Here is a 16,948-nt window from a genome sequence, read left to right as displayed (position 1 = left end):
GGATGGATAACTTCGGATGGATTCTCCTATCTCAAGAGAAAACCCGGACATTCATCTTGACCAAGGAAAGGGTTCGCACAGTCCTCCTCTATTCTGGTTTGTGAAATAATGGTATCATGATAGATAGACATGAAGATCAGTTTCTTCTACTAGATTCAGAACACCAAGGACAAAGCTGCTTCCAGAATGTCTCAGATGAACACAGCGCCCTCCAGCGTGGCAGCAGAAAAACACCTTTTTTTGGAGATGGGTACATAAATTAACACGTATTCCAAAAATTAGCTACGAAATCAAGGTGAAAAATTTATCATATATACTAGAGATATCAATAAACATATGGTGAAAAAATCACGTTTCTATCTTTATCCAGTCCTTCAAAATAATTTTTCAAAAAAAGGCCTTCACCCGGGATGACCCCCTTAATCCCCACCTACCATCCGCATTTTAGACAGTTGTCTAATGCCATAATTTTTAAGGTACAGATAACGGAGTGAAAGAAGGCTGTACTGAACTATTTTGGAAAAAAACATTCAATACGTTTTTCAACTAAAAGAACTTATTCATTATCCTTCACTGAAACACTGTAAAGGTAGTTTCCATTGGAAAGAACCAAATTTCTGATTTAAAATGCCATGGCAATTACCGTTTAGAGACATGTCTTAAGGAGATAAAAAAGATCTCAATGAATCATTTCAGAAATGGAAATTTTTTAGAAAACTCCATGCAATTTTAACTCGAAAGTAGACATATGCATTGCCATTCTATTCAATGAGGATGATTACTGCTATTCATTAATTTCAATTGAAGTCACCCCGTTTATATTATCACTTTGAAATCATTATCACCGTAAATTAGCAATTAGTAAGACAATTTTACAAAGAGGACAACGTACAGCGGAAGAGATAGAATAGGACTAAAGCGGTTTGTCAGTTCCCTAAATTATATACAGAATTAAAGCTTTCTAAGCAGAAATGATAAAACAAAGCGTTGTGATAAAAATAAAACAAAATGAAAGGAAAAACGATGAATTTACACAAAAAATTTCAACATCCAAATTTACACAAATATAGAAATACACATAATTCCTAGATGTTTGAAGAATTATTTACTCTTCTCCTTTCTTCCTTTTACTAAATTTAACAATATATTACTTTTAATATCATAAGTTTCATATCCCATTTTTTATTCCGTTAATACTATTATTTAAATTTATTTAAATATCACTCATAAAACGGCAACAATATAAATTTAGTGGTGATATATTATGGCTTTCCTTGCATTGAATACTTTTTTTCTCGTTCGTTTTAACTGTGCTTTTCTATTTATATGATTATTGAATATGTAATATATATTTTATATGCCTATGAACTCCTTAAATTTCCTCATTGTGTTTGTTTTCTTCAATAATTTTGAACAATTTTTCAGTATAATTTGCTTTTTTACATGTATTTCTAAATGTGGCAATGAAGACCATCTTTCAGTTTGTTGTCTTTTTTTTGTAAATATGCGTGAGATCCCTAAAAACACATTTAAATTTTTCTAGAATCTTTTTTTTTTTGGATTTCGCATTGTATTTTTGTCTGCTTTGCTTAAATTTAACTGCAAAAATTAATAGGGAATGGTTGAAGCTTAGAATGAATTTCAAAAACTTATTAGATATTCTCTTTGCTATATATTTAGCGCCGCCTGTATTTCAATATTTTGGAAGAGAAGAAAAAAAGGTTTGTTTTGGTGATTTTCTTGTAATTATGTTTTTGAAGAAATATTCGCGAATCTTGCATTAAAGTACATTTTATGCTTTCGAAATAATTATAAAAGGAAGATTAACAGTAGCTTTTTAATGGAATATTTTTCATGTGGATATGGAAATGATAACCTAACTGAATATACAAATGCTTATGAAATGTAACCTTTTTATGGAAGAAATCAACTTAGACACGCTTTTAGCCTATCATTGTGATCTAGGTAATCAAAACAACATCCCAAGTAAAGTAAAAATCCAACAGATGCAACACTCTTGATCCAAATATAAAACTTTTCTGCTCTTGATTCAACAGTAAGGCAATGATCAGTTTGCCAGGGGCGACGTCTCCACACCCTATCGCTATCTCACACGGTTATAATATAGACGACCCGAGCCAACCCTGTTTGCGAACGAGACAGAGACTGAAAAAAAAGAAGTGTCTTCAGCCTTTGTCACAAGCGGGCTGGGCTCGGGTATAATATAAGTGATGAAGTCTAATTCCATTATGATGTTGAACTCCAACAGGAATTATAGGACTGGGATCCCTGGTATAAGATGAGGTACAAATTATAATTAACGGTAAGATTGCTCCTCTATGCAAATATAAAGTTCAGCTACTGTAAATCCATCTGTGAATTGCAAGCGGAAACATTTTCGTCTTTCCATTTTCTAGTTATTGCAAATTTGCAAATTCAAAATTTTCTCAACCACATTTGTACTTTTACGCTGCAGGTCTTCAGTTCGCCCCAAAGTAAGTCGAAATCTACATCTATGGTTGTCTTGCCCAAAACGTCGATAGACCAAAATAAGTCAGGAAACCGGAAGCTGGACGCTTCAGGTATGAAAGATTTTGTGTATTTCTTTTATAAAAGCATTTGAGTGTGAATTTGTCCCATTAGTGCGTAACACGTAATATAGGCATATATTATGTGAGAATATCCACTTTCTGGTGATATTGACATTCAAAATCTTGAATTTCCAAAGAGACATTTTTGGTCTATTGTAACTTTGTTAGTAATAGTGTGATTTCCACCAAACTTGGTAGGCTCAACCACTATATCATATGAACTTAACGGGAATTTTTCAATCAATTACTAAAAATTGCAGTAATATACTATTAACTTTATTTGAACAGATTTCGGCAAGAAGGGTATTTCGGAACCTAGCCACTATATAGTGGCAGCATCTTGTTTTTTTTTCAGATTTTTCGGTTGAGTAGTTTGTGAGAATGGCAACATTAAATAAATGATCACTTTCGACCCCCAGAACTGTCAAAACTATGACCGGCTTCGGAAAGCACTAAACGAGACCTTTCATTTGACACCCCACATGACATTAGGTAAAAAAAAATGTACACCCCCCGCTGTAAAAGGATGTAACTCACTGTATGCGTGAGCGTTCACAATTCCAACCTTTCCACCAAATTTGTTGTCAATCGTTGCCACAGTCTCCGAGAAAAATGCGTGACAGACAGACAGACAGACGGAAAACAGGAGATTGTTATACAATGTTAAGACATTGATGAAATCACTACTTGGACGACCAAAGGCGCCTTAGAAAAGTCGTTTGGACCACTTGTTTTGCAAGATTCCGCAATCGGGGGACTGAGAAAGATATACGGAAGCACGCAAATGACAACTATAAGCTTACCAGCTGAAGCAGCTTTCAAACTGCTGGCGGCTGGTAAAGTAAAAATTGGTTGGGTCGTTTGCCGACTCAGGGAGCAGGTGTACCTTAAGCGCTGTTTTAGTTGCCTGGAATTTGGCGACATAGCGACGAAATGCACCGGTGATCGTGACAGATCAAAAAGTTCCAGAAAATGTGGAGGAGAAGGTCATATATACAGGGAGTGCAAGGCTGAGTCTGAATGTATGCTTTACAAGACGAAAAAGGGCGTCGACTGTCGGCACTTTGCACACAGCAGCAGATATCCCGTGTTTAGGAGAGCCTTGGATGCAGTAAAGAAATGAGGTTGATACAAATCAACCTCAACCACTGCAAGGCAGCGCAAGACCTCCTCTCGCAGACCATCTATGAGAAGGGAATCGAAGCTGCCATAACCAGCGAGCCTTATCGCAATAATAAGAGCGATGCCTGGATTGTAGATGCAACTGGCAAGGCGGCAATATGGGCATGTGGAAATCAAGCTATTCATCAGGGGAAAAATAGCTGGTATCTATATATATAGTTGCTATGCTCCACCAAGCGGTGGTGCGGCTACACAGAAAAGGTAGAGCAAATGATGGGACGCATAACGAAAGCGTGCGACGCCGCTATGCAGCAAAAGGCGCTCAAACAATCGGTGAAATGAAGAGATCGCGGAGTTACAGGATCCATATTTTCGAGCTAGAAGGATCTGCCACAGATCTAGAGGAAGACCGGACGGACTTCGACGAGAAACGGCAAGTATATGTGAACCTTCGAGGTAAGCTTAAGCAGACTATACGGACCAGCAAGCCAGATACTTCAAGGAACTTTGCGCAGAAGCGGACGAAAGCCCCTGGGGAACAGCGTACAGGATGGTTATGAAGAAAATGAGAGGGCGAATACCACAACTGACCTGTGCGCGTCTTCTGCTCGATATTGTGATGGCGCTCTTCCCCCCGGATAAAGGGAAGCGCAAACAACACAAGCAAGCATTGGACGTCTACACCATACCTGCGATAACCGAGGAACAAAGCACCCGGTCTGGATGTTGTTCCCAATAGAGCTCTTAAACTCGCTGTTAAGACCAGACCCGCAAACATGCGTGGGAAAGGGAGTTCTCCCCGACCGGTGGGAGAGAGAAAAACTAGTTTTGCTCCCGAAGCCGAGTAAGCACACAGGACATCTATCATCATACCGACCGATTTGCCTCATCGACACGGTAGGAAAGATGCTCGAAAGGGTCATCTAAAATAGACTGCTCCCTATCATTGAATATAAGGATTGACTATCGGAGCGAAAATTTGCATTTCGGCAAGCCCACTCAAAGATTAATGCTTATAATCATGCTGTCCTTCGACACCATGTTCGCACAGAACAGAACAACAGACAAATATAGTATATGGAAACCACAGGTCGGCTTCTATATTGAGGAACTGGGACAATCGAGAATTGTTCCAGGGAACCTTAGTATGGAGGTTAATTTTCCTATTCAAACAATAGTTACGAATCAACAAAATATGACAAAATATATGAATAGTACAAACAAACCCACTGCGACGCCCTTCTGAAACATCTTCACTTCAAATATGAGGACATCTCCCGGAAAATCAACAAAATAATTAACATTCCTACGATGAGGCAAAAGAGGGTTTAGTGGGTAAGGTATTAACTGCTCTCTTCGACGTAAATCATGACGTTTACTGCGACATCGATGAACTCCGGCGAGACCAGCTTGTAGGACTTCAAACTACGACCCAACAGAATATCCTGCTAAACGCTGGTGTAGAGGTTTTTCATTCAGCAATCTCAGATCGATTAGAGGAGTTTGGCGGAAAATCAGATCAGTGAACGAAATGACTGTTTGGTTCAAGACAATCGATGCAGCAGATCTAAGTGTCCAGGTGGTGTCCACGTACTTAACAGCGGTGGATTACTACGAGGAGCTAGATACGAAATACACTAGAATTGTATCCACGCTGAACAGCCGGGGAGATCTCCGCCTGGTGACAAGTAACACGCTCACAAAACAATAAACGACGTCCGTAACAAAATAGGTCCGTCGTTAGACATCTTGAATATCCCTCTAGAACGTATGATGCTGGAAAAAGGGGACGACACGATAAGAATCTTCGGGTTCCTCTACATAGTTGGAGTATTTGCATATAAGTTACTCTACGTTACAGTAGAGTTTCCCAGACAAACGAAAAAGAACGATATATGGTTCCCCAAATCGACATTCCTCCACTAGCTTTTGACTATGACCACGAGAGTTATTTCGAGCTTACTGAGGCCGAGCTCGCATCATGTAGTCGTTTCAACGAAGTCTTATGTTCTCCCAAAAATTGTCAAAGATATCGATGAAATGCCCAATTGCGTCATCGATATGATTTTCGTGTAACCGAACAGATTGGCATGCCCTATGTATGCTTCCTTGAACAACAGGACTACGTGGAAGGAGCTCATAGCAGATAACAGGTGGCTATACGTTGCCACCGGAGCTACCAACCTCACCTTAACCTGCAACGGGAAGTGCAGCGAGATCGCTTTAAGTGGTGTAGGAATAATTCAGACAGGCGCCAGCTGTGTCGTTCGAACGAATTTGAAAAGCGAAGTATGCAGGTTTGTTGATTCGCCAAGTTTCCAAAAGGAGAACGTAGTAAGACACAGTATGGTCGTAAGTTGTCAGTAAATCGCGAAACATCTTAGCGAGAGAAATGAGAAGCGAGAAACAGTGGCAACATTGTGAACATGTAATTAGGATCCTCTTTTACCCCCACTTAAGTTTCAGATCGCCCCAGGTAGTTGGCAAATACAAAGGCCAAAGGGATTCATAAAACGTTTAAACCGCTACCCATAAGTCAACGATTTGTATACCGAACGTTACCAAGGCACAGAGAAACAGGTGACATCGAAGATCGGCCGCGAAAGAGGCGTCCGAGGTCTGTACGACAGTCGAATTTTGTGCAGGCTGTTCGTGCAAGAGTCTATCGTAATCCGCTGCGCAAACAGAAGCGTTTAGCGAGTGAAATGAACGTCTCCAGGCATACCATGAGTCGAATTTTGCGCGACGATCTCTAGTTAGGTGCATACAGACGTTGTGAAAGCCATTTACTTACGCCTTAATTAAAGGAAATCCGTCTTTAACGATGGAAAAAACTGATAAAACGCTTCGCAAAAAAACAGTATCACAAAATCCTTTTACAGATGAAAAATCTTTTCTATCGAATAAAAATTTAATCGCCAAAATAATCGGGTATATGGAAGGTCATATTATGAGGCTAAGGGTCGAGCACCCTCCTTCAGTGATGGTGTGGTGGGGAGTTTCCTACCACGACGTGACGGACATTCATTTTTGTGAAACCGATGTCAAATCCAACTCAGCGATGTGAACCTCCAAATAAAAGCTTGTTCAAGGTTAATGATTAGTGCTTTCAGTAGGATTCTACGCCAGCCCACAAGGCCAAGAAAATTCAATATTGGTTATCGGTGAACGTGTCAGATTTCATAACGCCTTTAAAAAATCCAGAGTTAAATCCATTGGATAATACTCGGTGGAATAAGCTTGAAGAGATCGCCTGCCGTGGTGGGCACTGCTATTTGGTAACTTTGAAGCCCAGTATAGTGAAAGCTGGGCATGAAATGGAAACAATTTGTGCAGCGATCGATGAGCATCTGAAGCTTTGTGTGAAGAATCATTTCGAATAATCATTATGCACGCTTACGTCTAATAAGCCTATTTTGTACCTTCGGGCATAATCTCAGCTTTGTACCTATTTTAGTTTTGCTGTAATAAATCTCAATCGTACTGACAGAACTTATGGCTATACTGTGTAATTTGGAAAAAATACAAGACAACTACCTCCAGGATATGTACAATTCGCTTCTAAGCAGAAAAATAGTGGTAAACTAACTAAACAACATTCTTTGGGATTTGAAAATGAAATCGCACTTACGCTAAATAAATGTCACACCGGCTTATCCAAAATACAGTTGTCCTTAAATACCTCATCTTTTATTTGTCACTAGGGTAAACATCTCCGATAACAATCGGTTTTGTATGTTTATGGGAACTGAATACAAAATGCAATGAGAACTATCCACAAACGCCAGCCTTTTCCTATCAAATTAAGATTTAAATTACGTTGATGGCAATGTCAAGGAATGGTAGTAGGACTTTAATGTGAATTTTATCCACCAATCATTTGTCTGTATTGTCGTTGATAGTTTCATTGTATCCAGTCAATTTTTCAACCCAAACGTAATTACTCATAAGTAGAGGGATTTCTACCTTTCCCTACCTATTCAACCGATTCAGAACGTCGCGAACTTCAATTCCTTGGGATGCATTTCACATTACGGTAATTTAGAGCATATTATACTTATTTTCACCCCATTCAGAACTGCATACACTGAACTACATACATATGTCGTTTGGAAAATTGTCTTACAAATGCACGTTGTCAAAAGGCTACCTTTCATTATTTAATATCTCAGAGAAAATAAATGAAATGAATGCAACAAAAAAACAGACATAAAACGTTTGAATTACATAATTCAAAGCCACACGTAAAATGATTAAGTATGTCACACAGAATATGATGAAGAAAAACTAAACTGTATTAGAAACAAATGGAGTTGGAACGAAAAACACAAATTCAGAGAAACTAAAGTAATGCAAATTTTAAAAGTAGACATGTTCGATTGTTTTGAATAAGCAACGATTTTGAGCATTTAATAGAAAGAGAGCAAGATTTAATCGTATTTACAAGCAACAATCGATCATACTGATTGTCAATAGAAATAATAATCCTTAAGAAAATAAATACTTACGATGGAACTAGAGGAGCTGGAAGCGCTTGACCAGTTGGTCGGCCTTGTGGCAATGGTGGAGCGCCACCTGGGCGATTTGGAATTGCTGGTGCTGGACGACCAGTTGCTGGAGGTGGTGGTGGACCTCGGCCGCCACCCATTCCACCACCCATACTACCCAATGAACCCTAGAAAACAAAACGAGAAACAAACTTTAAGATACAAGACCAGAGTTTTCAAGCCCGAGAGTCAAACCTGTTGGATAGGAGCTGGTTTTCTTGGACCTCCTGGACTGGGTGGTGATAATCTTGGATTATCTAAACCACTTGATAACCAGTCATTTTTAACTGGAGGCGGAACTGGTGTCGATACCGTTGCCATTGATACATCACCTGAAAGGAAAAATTATGTTTCTTGATAAGTTCAGCCTAATAATATCAACAGTCTTAGAAATTACCAATGATTCGTAATGCTTCTTTGCATGCGTGGTACATTCTAAGCATTTCTTCGCGTTTCATTGCCTCCTCAGGGCTTTCTTCCATCATTTGAGTCTAAATGCAAAGTAAAAATAAAGCAGATTATTTTGCAACCCCCCCACTTAATTTGAAGATATTCTACCTGATCACCAGTGGCATATAAGTGCGCTAACAGTTCACCATTGATGAAATCTTTTGCATTATTGATGATTAACATCATAATACATTTCGGTACCATATCACGTGTTGTTTTTGTCACAATTTTCATGTACGAATCAACCAAATTGCGAATTGTTTCCACTTGACGTTCAAGTTGTGGGTCGAGTGAACTGGTTTCAACTTCACCTGATTCCTAAAAATTAAGAATTCAAAGATGCTTTAGATTTATTTTTATCCATTGAAAGATGTTTATTTCTAAGCTGTTTCCAGAAAGAGATCTCAAGCAATTCCATACATGTGTTATTGGCTGTTTAAATTGTTATCTAAAGAAAGGTTTTTCGTTTATTTCAAAGGGGAAATGGGGTTAGAATGGTTATTTTTAGTTGCAAAAACAAGCATGAGATTACAGTCATTATATTTGTAATCTGATGCCTTCAGAAGCAAGAGAAATTATTCAATGTTCGGTGAGAACAGTAAATAATCGCAGCACAGAAGCTGATAGTAAGATTTGTTGGAGAAATCGCGTGGCTAAATAGCTTTTGTTAGTACAAAAACGTTGGTGTTAAATTATTTAATCTCTTGATGAACGGATTATGAATAAGTGCCATATTATTCTCTAAATCCAAGGGGTCCTAGGATACAAAATAAACTTTGAACTTTTCCACCAAAGAACTTCCCGAGCATAAAACTGATCAACGAAACTGTTAAATAAATATAACACCATATCCCTGCAGACTTCTTTCCATTTTCCTTAGAACTGTTTCTTAATTTAAAAGAATTAATACGCCTCAAAATTAACTTCAATAATTTGCAGGACATTCATCAGTTTTACAATATAGTAAGGCCGTGAGGGAGCACATCTATCATAGCAAAATGACAGGGGTTCAACCTTACCAACTTCAATTACAAATAAAACTAAAGGAAAAAACCACAAACCGCTATAAAAAATAAATTCCAATCACCAAAAATCATATCCCTAATTATAATTTCAAAATCAAATTGAGCGTGTCTGTTGTTCTAAGTTCTGAATTTCAACAAAATGTGACTTGTTTTGTGTTTCAAGTTTCTAACATAAGTCAATGTGTGCTGATACACGAATTGGTGTTTTTATGACAGTTTTTATGAAGTGACACATCAAACACTCAATAAATTTTGGGAAAAACTACTAGGAATACACCCAAACTATAAACTTTTCTCTAATTTCAGATGATGAAAACATAGAAAATGGAACAAACCTCATGTCCTTCGCCCTGTTTGTTGAAAGAAATTGGATTTTTTATTATTATTAGAGTTTGGACCAAATATTGAAAGTTTTTATGATAAATATTATCTTTAGTGGTGAATATTAGGTTTTTATGCTTGTGATAATATAATATGACCTACACAGCAATCTCATAGTTGATTTCGCTTCGAAGAGGTGCGTTTAGATAAATTATCTTCTGATCAGATAAAATATTGAGCGCTCTATGAAACCACTGTGCATTCAACACAACTTTGTTGTGGAAAAGAAATTAATCTAGAACTTTGTTCAATTACCTCATCGCCATTTTCTGCTGTCTTATCTTTCTCTGGATAAACACCAGCTCGAAGGAATGAAGCTTTCCATGAGTCTACTTCGTCAACACTTTCGCATGACAATTCCAGTTGTTTGTAATCCTGAAATTCCGAGGAAAATATACATAATCATATAATCGAGGAACCTACACTCTAATAAATACTCACTTTGTAGACATTGCGGCCATCAGGACTGAATAGTGCAAATGTGTGGCGTCGTGACATGAATCCCTGTTCGATATCTCGCAATTTCAAGCCATCTAGTGGCAACATGAATTTCTTTTCTTTTTCATCTTCATCTTTGTACCACGAGATACTTTCTGATGTTAGTACGAACCAGTAGGGACGGGAACCACCTGAAAATTTGCAAAAAAAAAGAGAAACGTGAGGGGCATCGAACATTATTCTCGTAGATTTATTCGCTACTCAAATAGATATTATCGAGAGCGTCATATAACATGAAGTTCCTAACATGCTGTTTAGCGACAATAACTTGAACGAAGTTTAAGAAATGTACAATGCAATTTCGAGTCAGTTGGCTTGTTTGTCTGCTTAGTGACATACTACTTCATTACGACAGTGCTGGTTCTATAAAATGGTGTGTTGTTGTATAGCCAGGAAAATTAGTAAGCAGTTTTACTAATAACTTATAATCAGACTGATCACCGTTAAGTGCTGTAGAGTTCATTATCTAGGTATGTATAATGACACGTCTGAAAATCTATCTATACGAGGAAGCAAAAAATCCCCGCAACTGAAAACAAGTCACGAAACCCATCTTCACTTTTCTCACAAACAAGTCAATTTCGCTCTGAAATTGAAAAAAGACACCAACGAACAAATGACTTCGAAGAGAGCTGAATTGCAGGATATTCAATGAATCCTGAAAAATCAGCAGACTGTTCGACGCAGCTTGTAAACAGTTACACATGTTTCATCATGTCTGCAATAAACACGACACTATCTAGCATCTTCTTCAGTGGAAGTAAATATGAAGCATATTCAAAGCTGATGAATGTTTATACAAATCAAATAAAGGCAAGCATAGTCCTGTCCCATCTTAATCAACGCTTCAAAACACTTCACTATATAAACTTCAAATGTATGAAGTTCGGACTAATGAAAGAATAATAATAATACTAATCGTTGGCGCAACAATCCATATTGGATCAGGGCCTTCAAGTGTGTTAGAGCACTTCATTCAAGATCGTAATGATACACTACAGAATGCTGTAGGAGGCAATGTGGTCAGCATTGCACTCGTCTGAGATTCCTACCCTAATTTGACTCAGGTACTCATTCACAGCTGAATTATTTTGCCCAGTCACCAGATGATACCAACAACTAACGAAACACAAATGGTTAGGAATTTGTGAAGATCACGAATCTGACTTGATTTAATCCTATAACAACCCTTGATTACCTCCTAATATTGAACGAACAGACTATGAACTTCAAAACTCCGCCATGCTATGAACATAGTATGCTGGTCCCAAGCCCAGGTAAGGGAGGAGGGTTTGAGGCAACGTACTCTGTACTATCCTCAGTAAAACAAAAATAAAATGCTGAGATCAGAGAAAGAGATAAATAGAGTATAGTTGGAGTTATTCCACTATGCTGAATCCTACCTGATCTCTCTTGATGACAGGTCCCGCGACAGGCCGGTCAAGAAAATGCATACAATGTCGTTACAAACAAGATGATAGGATTGAGTCACTTGGAGAAATGCTAGGGCGTCCACCACAGTCAGTCACAGGACGGGCCCCGGTCCTGTCAAAAAATGGGAAAGGGTTCTTGACGCATCGACGACGTCAGGACGTAAGCAAGTTAGTCCGAACAAAACAAATACGTGTCTGCACGCTAAATGTTGGCATCCTAACTGGAAAGACCGAGGAACTCGCAAGAACCCATCGGAAAAGGGTCATTTATATCTGCACTTTGCAAGAAACCCGATGGTCTGGTGCCAAAAGCTGCAACATTGAACGCGAACGCGGCAAAAATGGCTATTTTGGTAGCTCACACACTCACTATGGTGTTGGCATTGCCATGTCAGAGGGTTTCTGGAATGCCATTAAAGAAGTCGAACGATTTGATGATCGGCTGATGAAGCTCGCCATTATATCAGCAGATCGCACTATTCACTTCTGATGCCAAGAAAGATGCCTTCTGGCAACTTCTCGATGAAAAGACTTGTCACGTGCCTGCTGACGACTATATCATCATTGCCAGCTATACCTTAATGGTCATGTGGGTGAAAAGCCAGACGGAACACACTGGCCCACGACGCATTAAGTGATGGCGATTTGGTGAGAAGAAAGAAGAAACGATGTCACTCACACGATTACCAACCATTACGAATGTGGAAGAATCGTGGAACCCAATGAAAGACACGATCTACAAAGCGGCCTTTGCAACCCTCGGGGTCACCAAGCCGGGTAAGCGGGTACATCAACCGAGATACTTGGCTTTGGAATGATGATGTCAAAAAGAAGATCCGTGAAAAGAAACGCCTCTATCACAAATTTCTCGACGATAAAACACTGGTCAATTGGCAAATTTATAAGAATGCCCACTGGGAAGCAAAGAAAGTAGTCCCTGTCAGCCGAGCGAATCATTACAAAAATCTTTACGATAAACTGGACACTCGGGATGGCGAGAGAGATCTGTACCGACTTGCTAAAAGCCGGAACGAACATACACAAGATATCGAACACTTCTGTTGCGTTAATGATAAGAACGGTACTTTGCTTACCAAACGTCGAGCCGCAACGGATAGATGACGAGAATACTTCTAGCAAATTTCAACTGAAGAATTTGCTCATCTTCAACTTCCACAATCATTGCCGACATTTGGACCAGTTCCACCTGTCAGCGCAACTAGCCATGGACTTGGTATAAACGTTGTTGCTTGTCTCAGCGGGGCTCTGATTATGGTCACAAAATCAATCCGTGTCTGAAGAGGACCGTAGGATTAGGTCTCCACGACAGGTACCTACGTTAAACACTCAAGGGCTTAACTGTCAGCGCAACTAGTGCTCAGAGATGGCGGTGAGGAAAACGGGGCGGCAACCCTGTCGGCCAAACCAAAACCAAGTAGCCGAGGAGACCTTCGGGCCTCGGCGTGGTGTTGCGTTTCAACAGGAGTGCCGTACTCCTTAGTAGTAGAGATTTAAGTAGGTCTTGCATCCACCAGTATGAATGCTAAGCCAAACAGGTGCTCACGTTAAACCCTCAAGGACTCACTGTGAGCGCAACTGAAGTTGAGGAGGCAATAAAACGAATGAAATGGGGGAAAGCCACAGGACCTGACGACATTGCAGCTGAGCTCTGGAAAGCGAAGAGCTCTTTAATCAGATTATTCAGGAAGGAAGAACACCATCTGACTGGCAAGAAAGTACCACTGTTCCAATATGAAAAAAGAAAGGTAGTCCAGCAGAATGTTCAACATTTCCGTCCGATCCGGTTACTTTCCAATACCATGAAGATTTGTGAACGCATTCTTCACAACCGTATTTGGGAAATCGTTGAAACAACCGTGAATCAAGCCGGATTGGTCAAAAACTGCAGAACTACTCTCGCAATACACGCTGCACGATTACTCCGTGAGAAATATCGCCCTCTTTACATTGCATTTCTGGATCTAGAGAAAGCATTTGACCGTGTGCCACACGAACTCATCTGATATGCTTTACGACAACACTTAGTGCCAGAAGAACTCGTGCGCTGGGTCCAATTGCTCTACCACGATCCGAAAAGTGAAGTTAGAAGTATGGCGGGTGTATCAAAACCGTTTCATGTCTCTGTTGATGTTCATCAAGGAAGCGCCCTCTCACAACTCCTCTTTGTTCTTGTTATGGACACCATCACACGGGATATCCAACGTCCAGCGCCCTACACACTGCTTTATGCAGATGATGTTTTCCTAGCATCTGATAGCAAAAATGATCTCGAGCAACTTGTCCAAAAATGGAATGACCGCCTCATGCAACACGGTCTCAGATTAAATCTAAACAAAACTGAATTTTTGACGACCGATCCCCATGAAACAGGCACAATCACTGTCAGCGGCAGTGATCTGCCCAGAACTGAGCGATTTAAATACCACCAATGGAGAACCGCGTTATGAAATTGCTTCACACATTAACGCAACCTGGATGAAGTGTCGTTCCACAACTGGTATTCTTTGTGATCGACGTTTTAACGAACGTCTAAATCTAAAATTTATCGCAATGTTGTCCGTCCTGTCGTTCTCTACGGTTCTGAGTGTTGGCCGACTATAAAAGACAATGAACTGCGTCTTGTGGTAATGGAGACGAAGATGTTGCGTTGGATTAGAGGCGTGGCACATTTTGATCACATCCGAAATGAGGATATCCGTGATCGTTATGGAGTTACATCGATCGTGGAAAAATTTCAAGAGAAGCATCTTCGATGGTATGATCACACACTCCGTGCTAACGAGAATTCACTTGCCAACGACCAAAAAACAAGCCCAAACAACAGTGGCTTGATACATTGGATAGGGATTTAAAAGCCTTGAGATTGCACCCAGATCAGGGATTCGATAGAGCCAAATGGCGGGACCGATCGACAAAGACTGAAGAAAAAGAAGAAGAAGAGAGGAAAAGCTATCTCCTTGCGAAAGGAATGCTTTGCTGTAATCAAAATACCAAAACAAAAAAGAGAAGAAAAGCTATCTCCGTCCGAAAGGAATGCTTTGCTTTAATCAAAATACCTCAGTCCTCCGAATTTCCAAAACTTCTTTTGGTTATGGATCTTACGAAAGACTTTATTCCACCTTCGTAAGTTATTCTAGAAAAGCGGCAAAACAATTTTAAAAGAACAGACGGGAAATTTTCATGTTGTAACATAAGGACATATTTACACCCTTTTCGACACAACTGAAACTCAAATCACGAATGATAGTGAAAATATACCCAATGAATATTGGACATCGAACCTTCTTCATGATAGTTGCTATTAAGAATAGAAATAAAAAATGTGCAAAACTTTGCTGTGTTTAGCAGCTTTACTTTCAACATATCATAAGGGATTTAAGCAGGAAAGAATATTAAAATTCAATACAGGAACAGAACATAACACAAACAGAATATAACGAAAAAGTTCCAAACATAAAATAATATAGGTTATTAAAATACAAACCAACAATTCGGCTCAAATAACTCATCAAAGCTACAAAAAAGGTGGAAAAAATAAAAATAAACACCAAATCGTATGGGAAGACAGTGTGTAAGGAGAAATATAACACATAAATAGGGGCTTTATCACTAATTCTGAATGTATTATATTTCTGGATGTGGAGAAGGGAATTAACACTCATAATTAGTGTCTACCAATACTTTTACTAACCTTAGTGGACATTGAACAAATATAATGTTACTCAAAAGTCTAATCGCTTACCTTTCATTATACCAAGATTTTGAATGCACATGTGACCTTTTCGAATCACTTGATTTCCAAGCGCTCGTGTCCCCGTCTTTGATGCATTTTCTGACTTACTTTGAGCACTGAAAGAAGAAATCGTTCGTTAGATTAATCTCAAGTAAATTAGCTAACAAAATGGTTAAAACCAACACCGAAATTAAGTTTCAAAAGAAATTATCCTCATAAAATCTGAGGAAAGTTGAAAATAGAATACAATTTAAACGGGTGTGGGGGATCAAACTAATTTGCCTGCGTTTGGCATTCATTCATCCAATAAAACTTACTTTGCGAAACCGATGAAGTCTTCATGATTTGTGTTCATATACGCAAGCTCAAAATCAATCAGCAATAAAATTTGCTCCTTACAATATTGCTCACGCTGTCGGATATGTGTGGTAATAATACGTTCCGTCTCGTCACGTAAGCGAGGGTATCGAGCCATCTAGAAGATTTTATCAGTGTATAAAATATTTATTGAATGCAGCACAAAAAAAACGATAATTAAATATTCAATACTAAGCCCAAATCTACGACACATATATTTTGGAGGCATGAAACATAAATTTAATATTACACTATCACATCTACAATTAAAAATCTTGAAAACAAGAATGAATTATATTATTTTCAATAGAAAAAAAATTATTTGGCATACCTTGTCCGTACATAATCGGACAACAGCTGATAATTCTTGCACGACTAGGTCAACACATTTTAATACTGGTTCCTTCAACTGGGCAATTTGCTTTTTAACAATTGCCTCAAAAGCCATATCGGGTGTAAATAGACCAACTCGAATACCATGGATATTGCGGATAGCAAATGAAATTTCTCGTCGAAGTTCCTTTTCGTCGCATGACATTTTAACAATTTCGAAACGCAGTCTACACGAAAATATATTTTATGATTTTCTTTTTTGTTGATTGATGACGGTAGCACGTATTATAATACAATAAGGTCGACGCTAATACTTTTTATTCTATTTGTAATGAAAACGTAACTTCATACTATTGGCTCTTTTAAATTGGACGGCAGTCGAGGTCCGACCGTCTGTTTTCTCTCTATTTCTTATATTTTATCAAATAATATTACTACTCTATGTACATATATACAA

General features: G+C 38.8%; 1 protein-coding gene across 5 annotated transcripts in view; it reads right to left on the bottom strand.

Annotated features, from left to right (window-relative positions):
* The window catches only part of LOC119653430 (dynamin), a 70,475-nt gene that overhangs the window by 22,681 nt on the left and 30,846 nt on the right, over positions 1 to 16,948 (bottom strand). For 3 of the 5 annotated variants that reach the window (XM_038058006.1, XM_038058010.1, XM_038058009.1), the window contains exons 5-14: positions 16,490 to 16,718; positions 16,119 to 16,276; positions 15,811 to 15,917; positions 10,558 to 10,745; positions 10,372 to 10,491; positions 10,071 to 10,085; positions 8,819 to 9,028; positions 8,658 to 8,751; positions 8,456 to 8,592; positions 8,222 to 8,388 (exon numbers count right to left, since the gene is read on the bottom strand). In XM_038058006.1, the coding sequence (XP_037913934.1) occupies positions 8,222 to 8,388; positions 8,456 to 8,592; positions 8,658 to 8,751; positions 8,819 to 9,028; positions 10,071 to 10,085; positions 10,372 to 10,491; positions 10,558 to 10,745; positions 15,811 to 15,917; positions 16,119 to 16,276; positions 16,490 to 16,718 (1,425 nt within the window). Of the gene's footprint in view, positions 1 to 1,086; positions 1,687 to 8,221; positions 8,389 to 8,455; positions 8,593 to 8,657; positions 8,752 to 8,818; positions 9,029 to 10,070; positions 10,086 to 10,371; positions 10,492 to 10,557; positions 10,746 to 15,810; positions 15,918 to 16,118; positions 16,277 to 16,489; positions 16,719 to 16,948 lie in introns of those variants that run through there. The other 2 variants (XM_038058011.1, XM_038058007.1) reach the window with 2 other exon arrangements.

The sequence above is a fragment of the Hermetia illucens genome, chromosome 4, assembly GCF_905115235.1.
Source record: "Hermetia illucens chromosome 4, iHerIll2.2.curated.20191125, whole genome shotgun sequence".
NCBI classification, from domain to species: domain Eukaryota; kingdom Metazoa; phylum Arthropoda; class Insecta; order Diptera; family Stratiomyidae; genus Hermetia; species Hermetia illucens.
The sequence above is the reverse complement of the archived record's forward strand: the minus strand, read 5'-3'. Positions and strand labels throughout refer to the sequence as shown.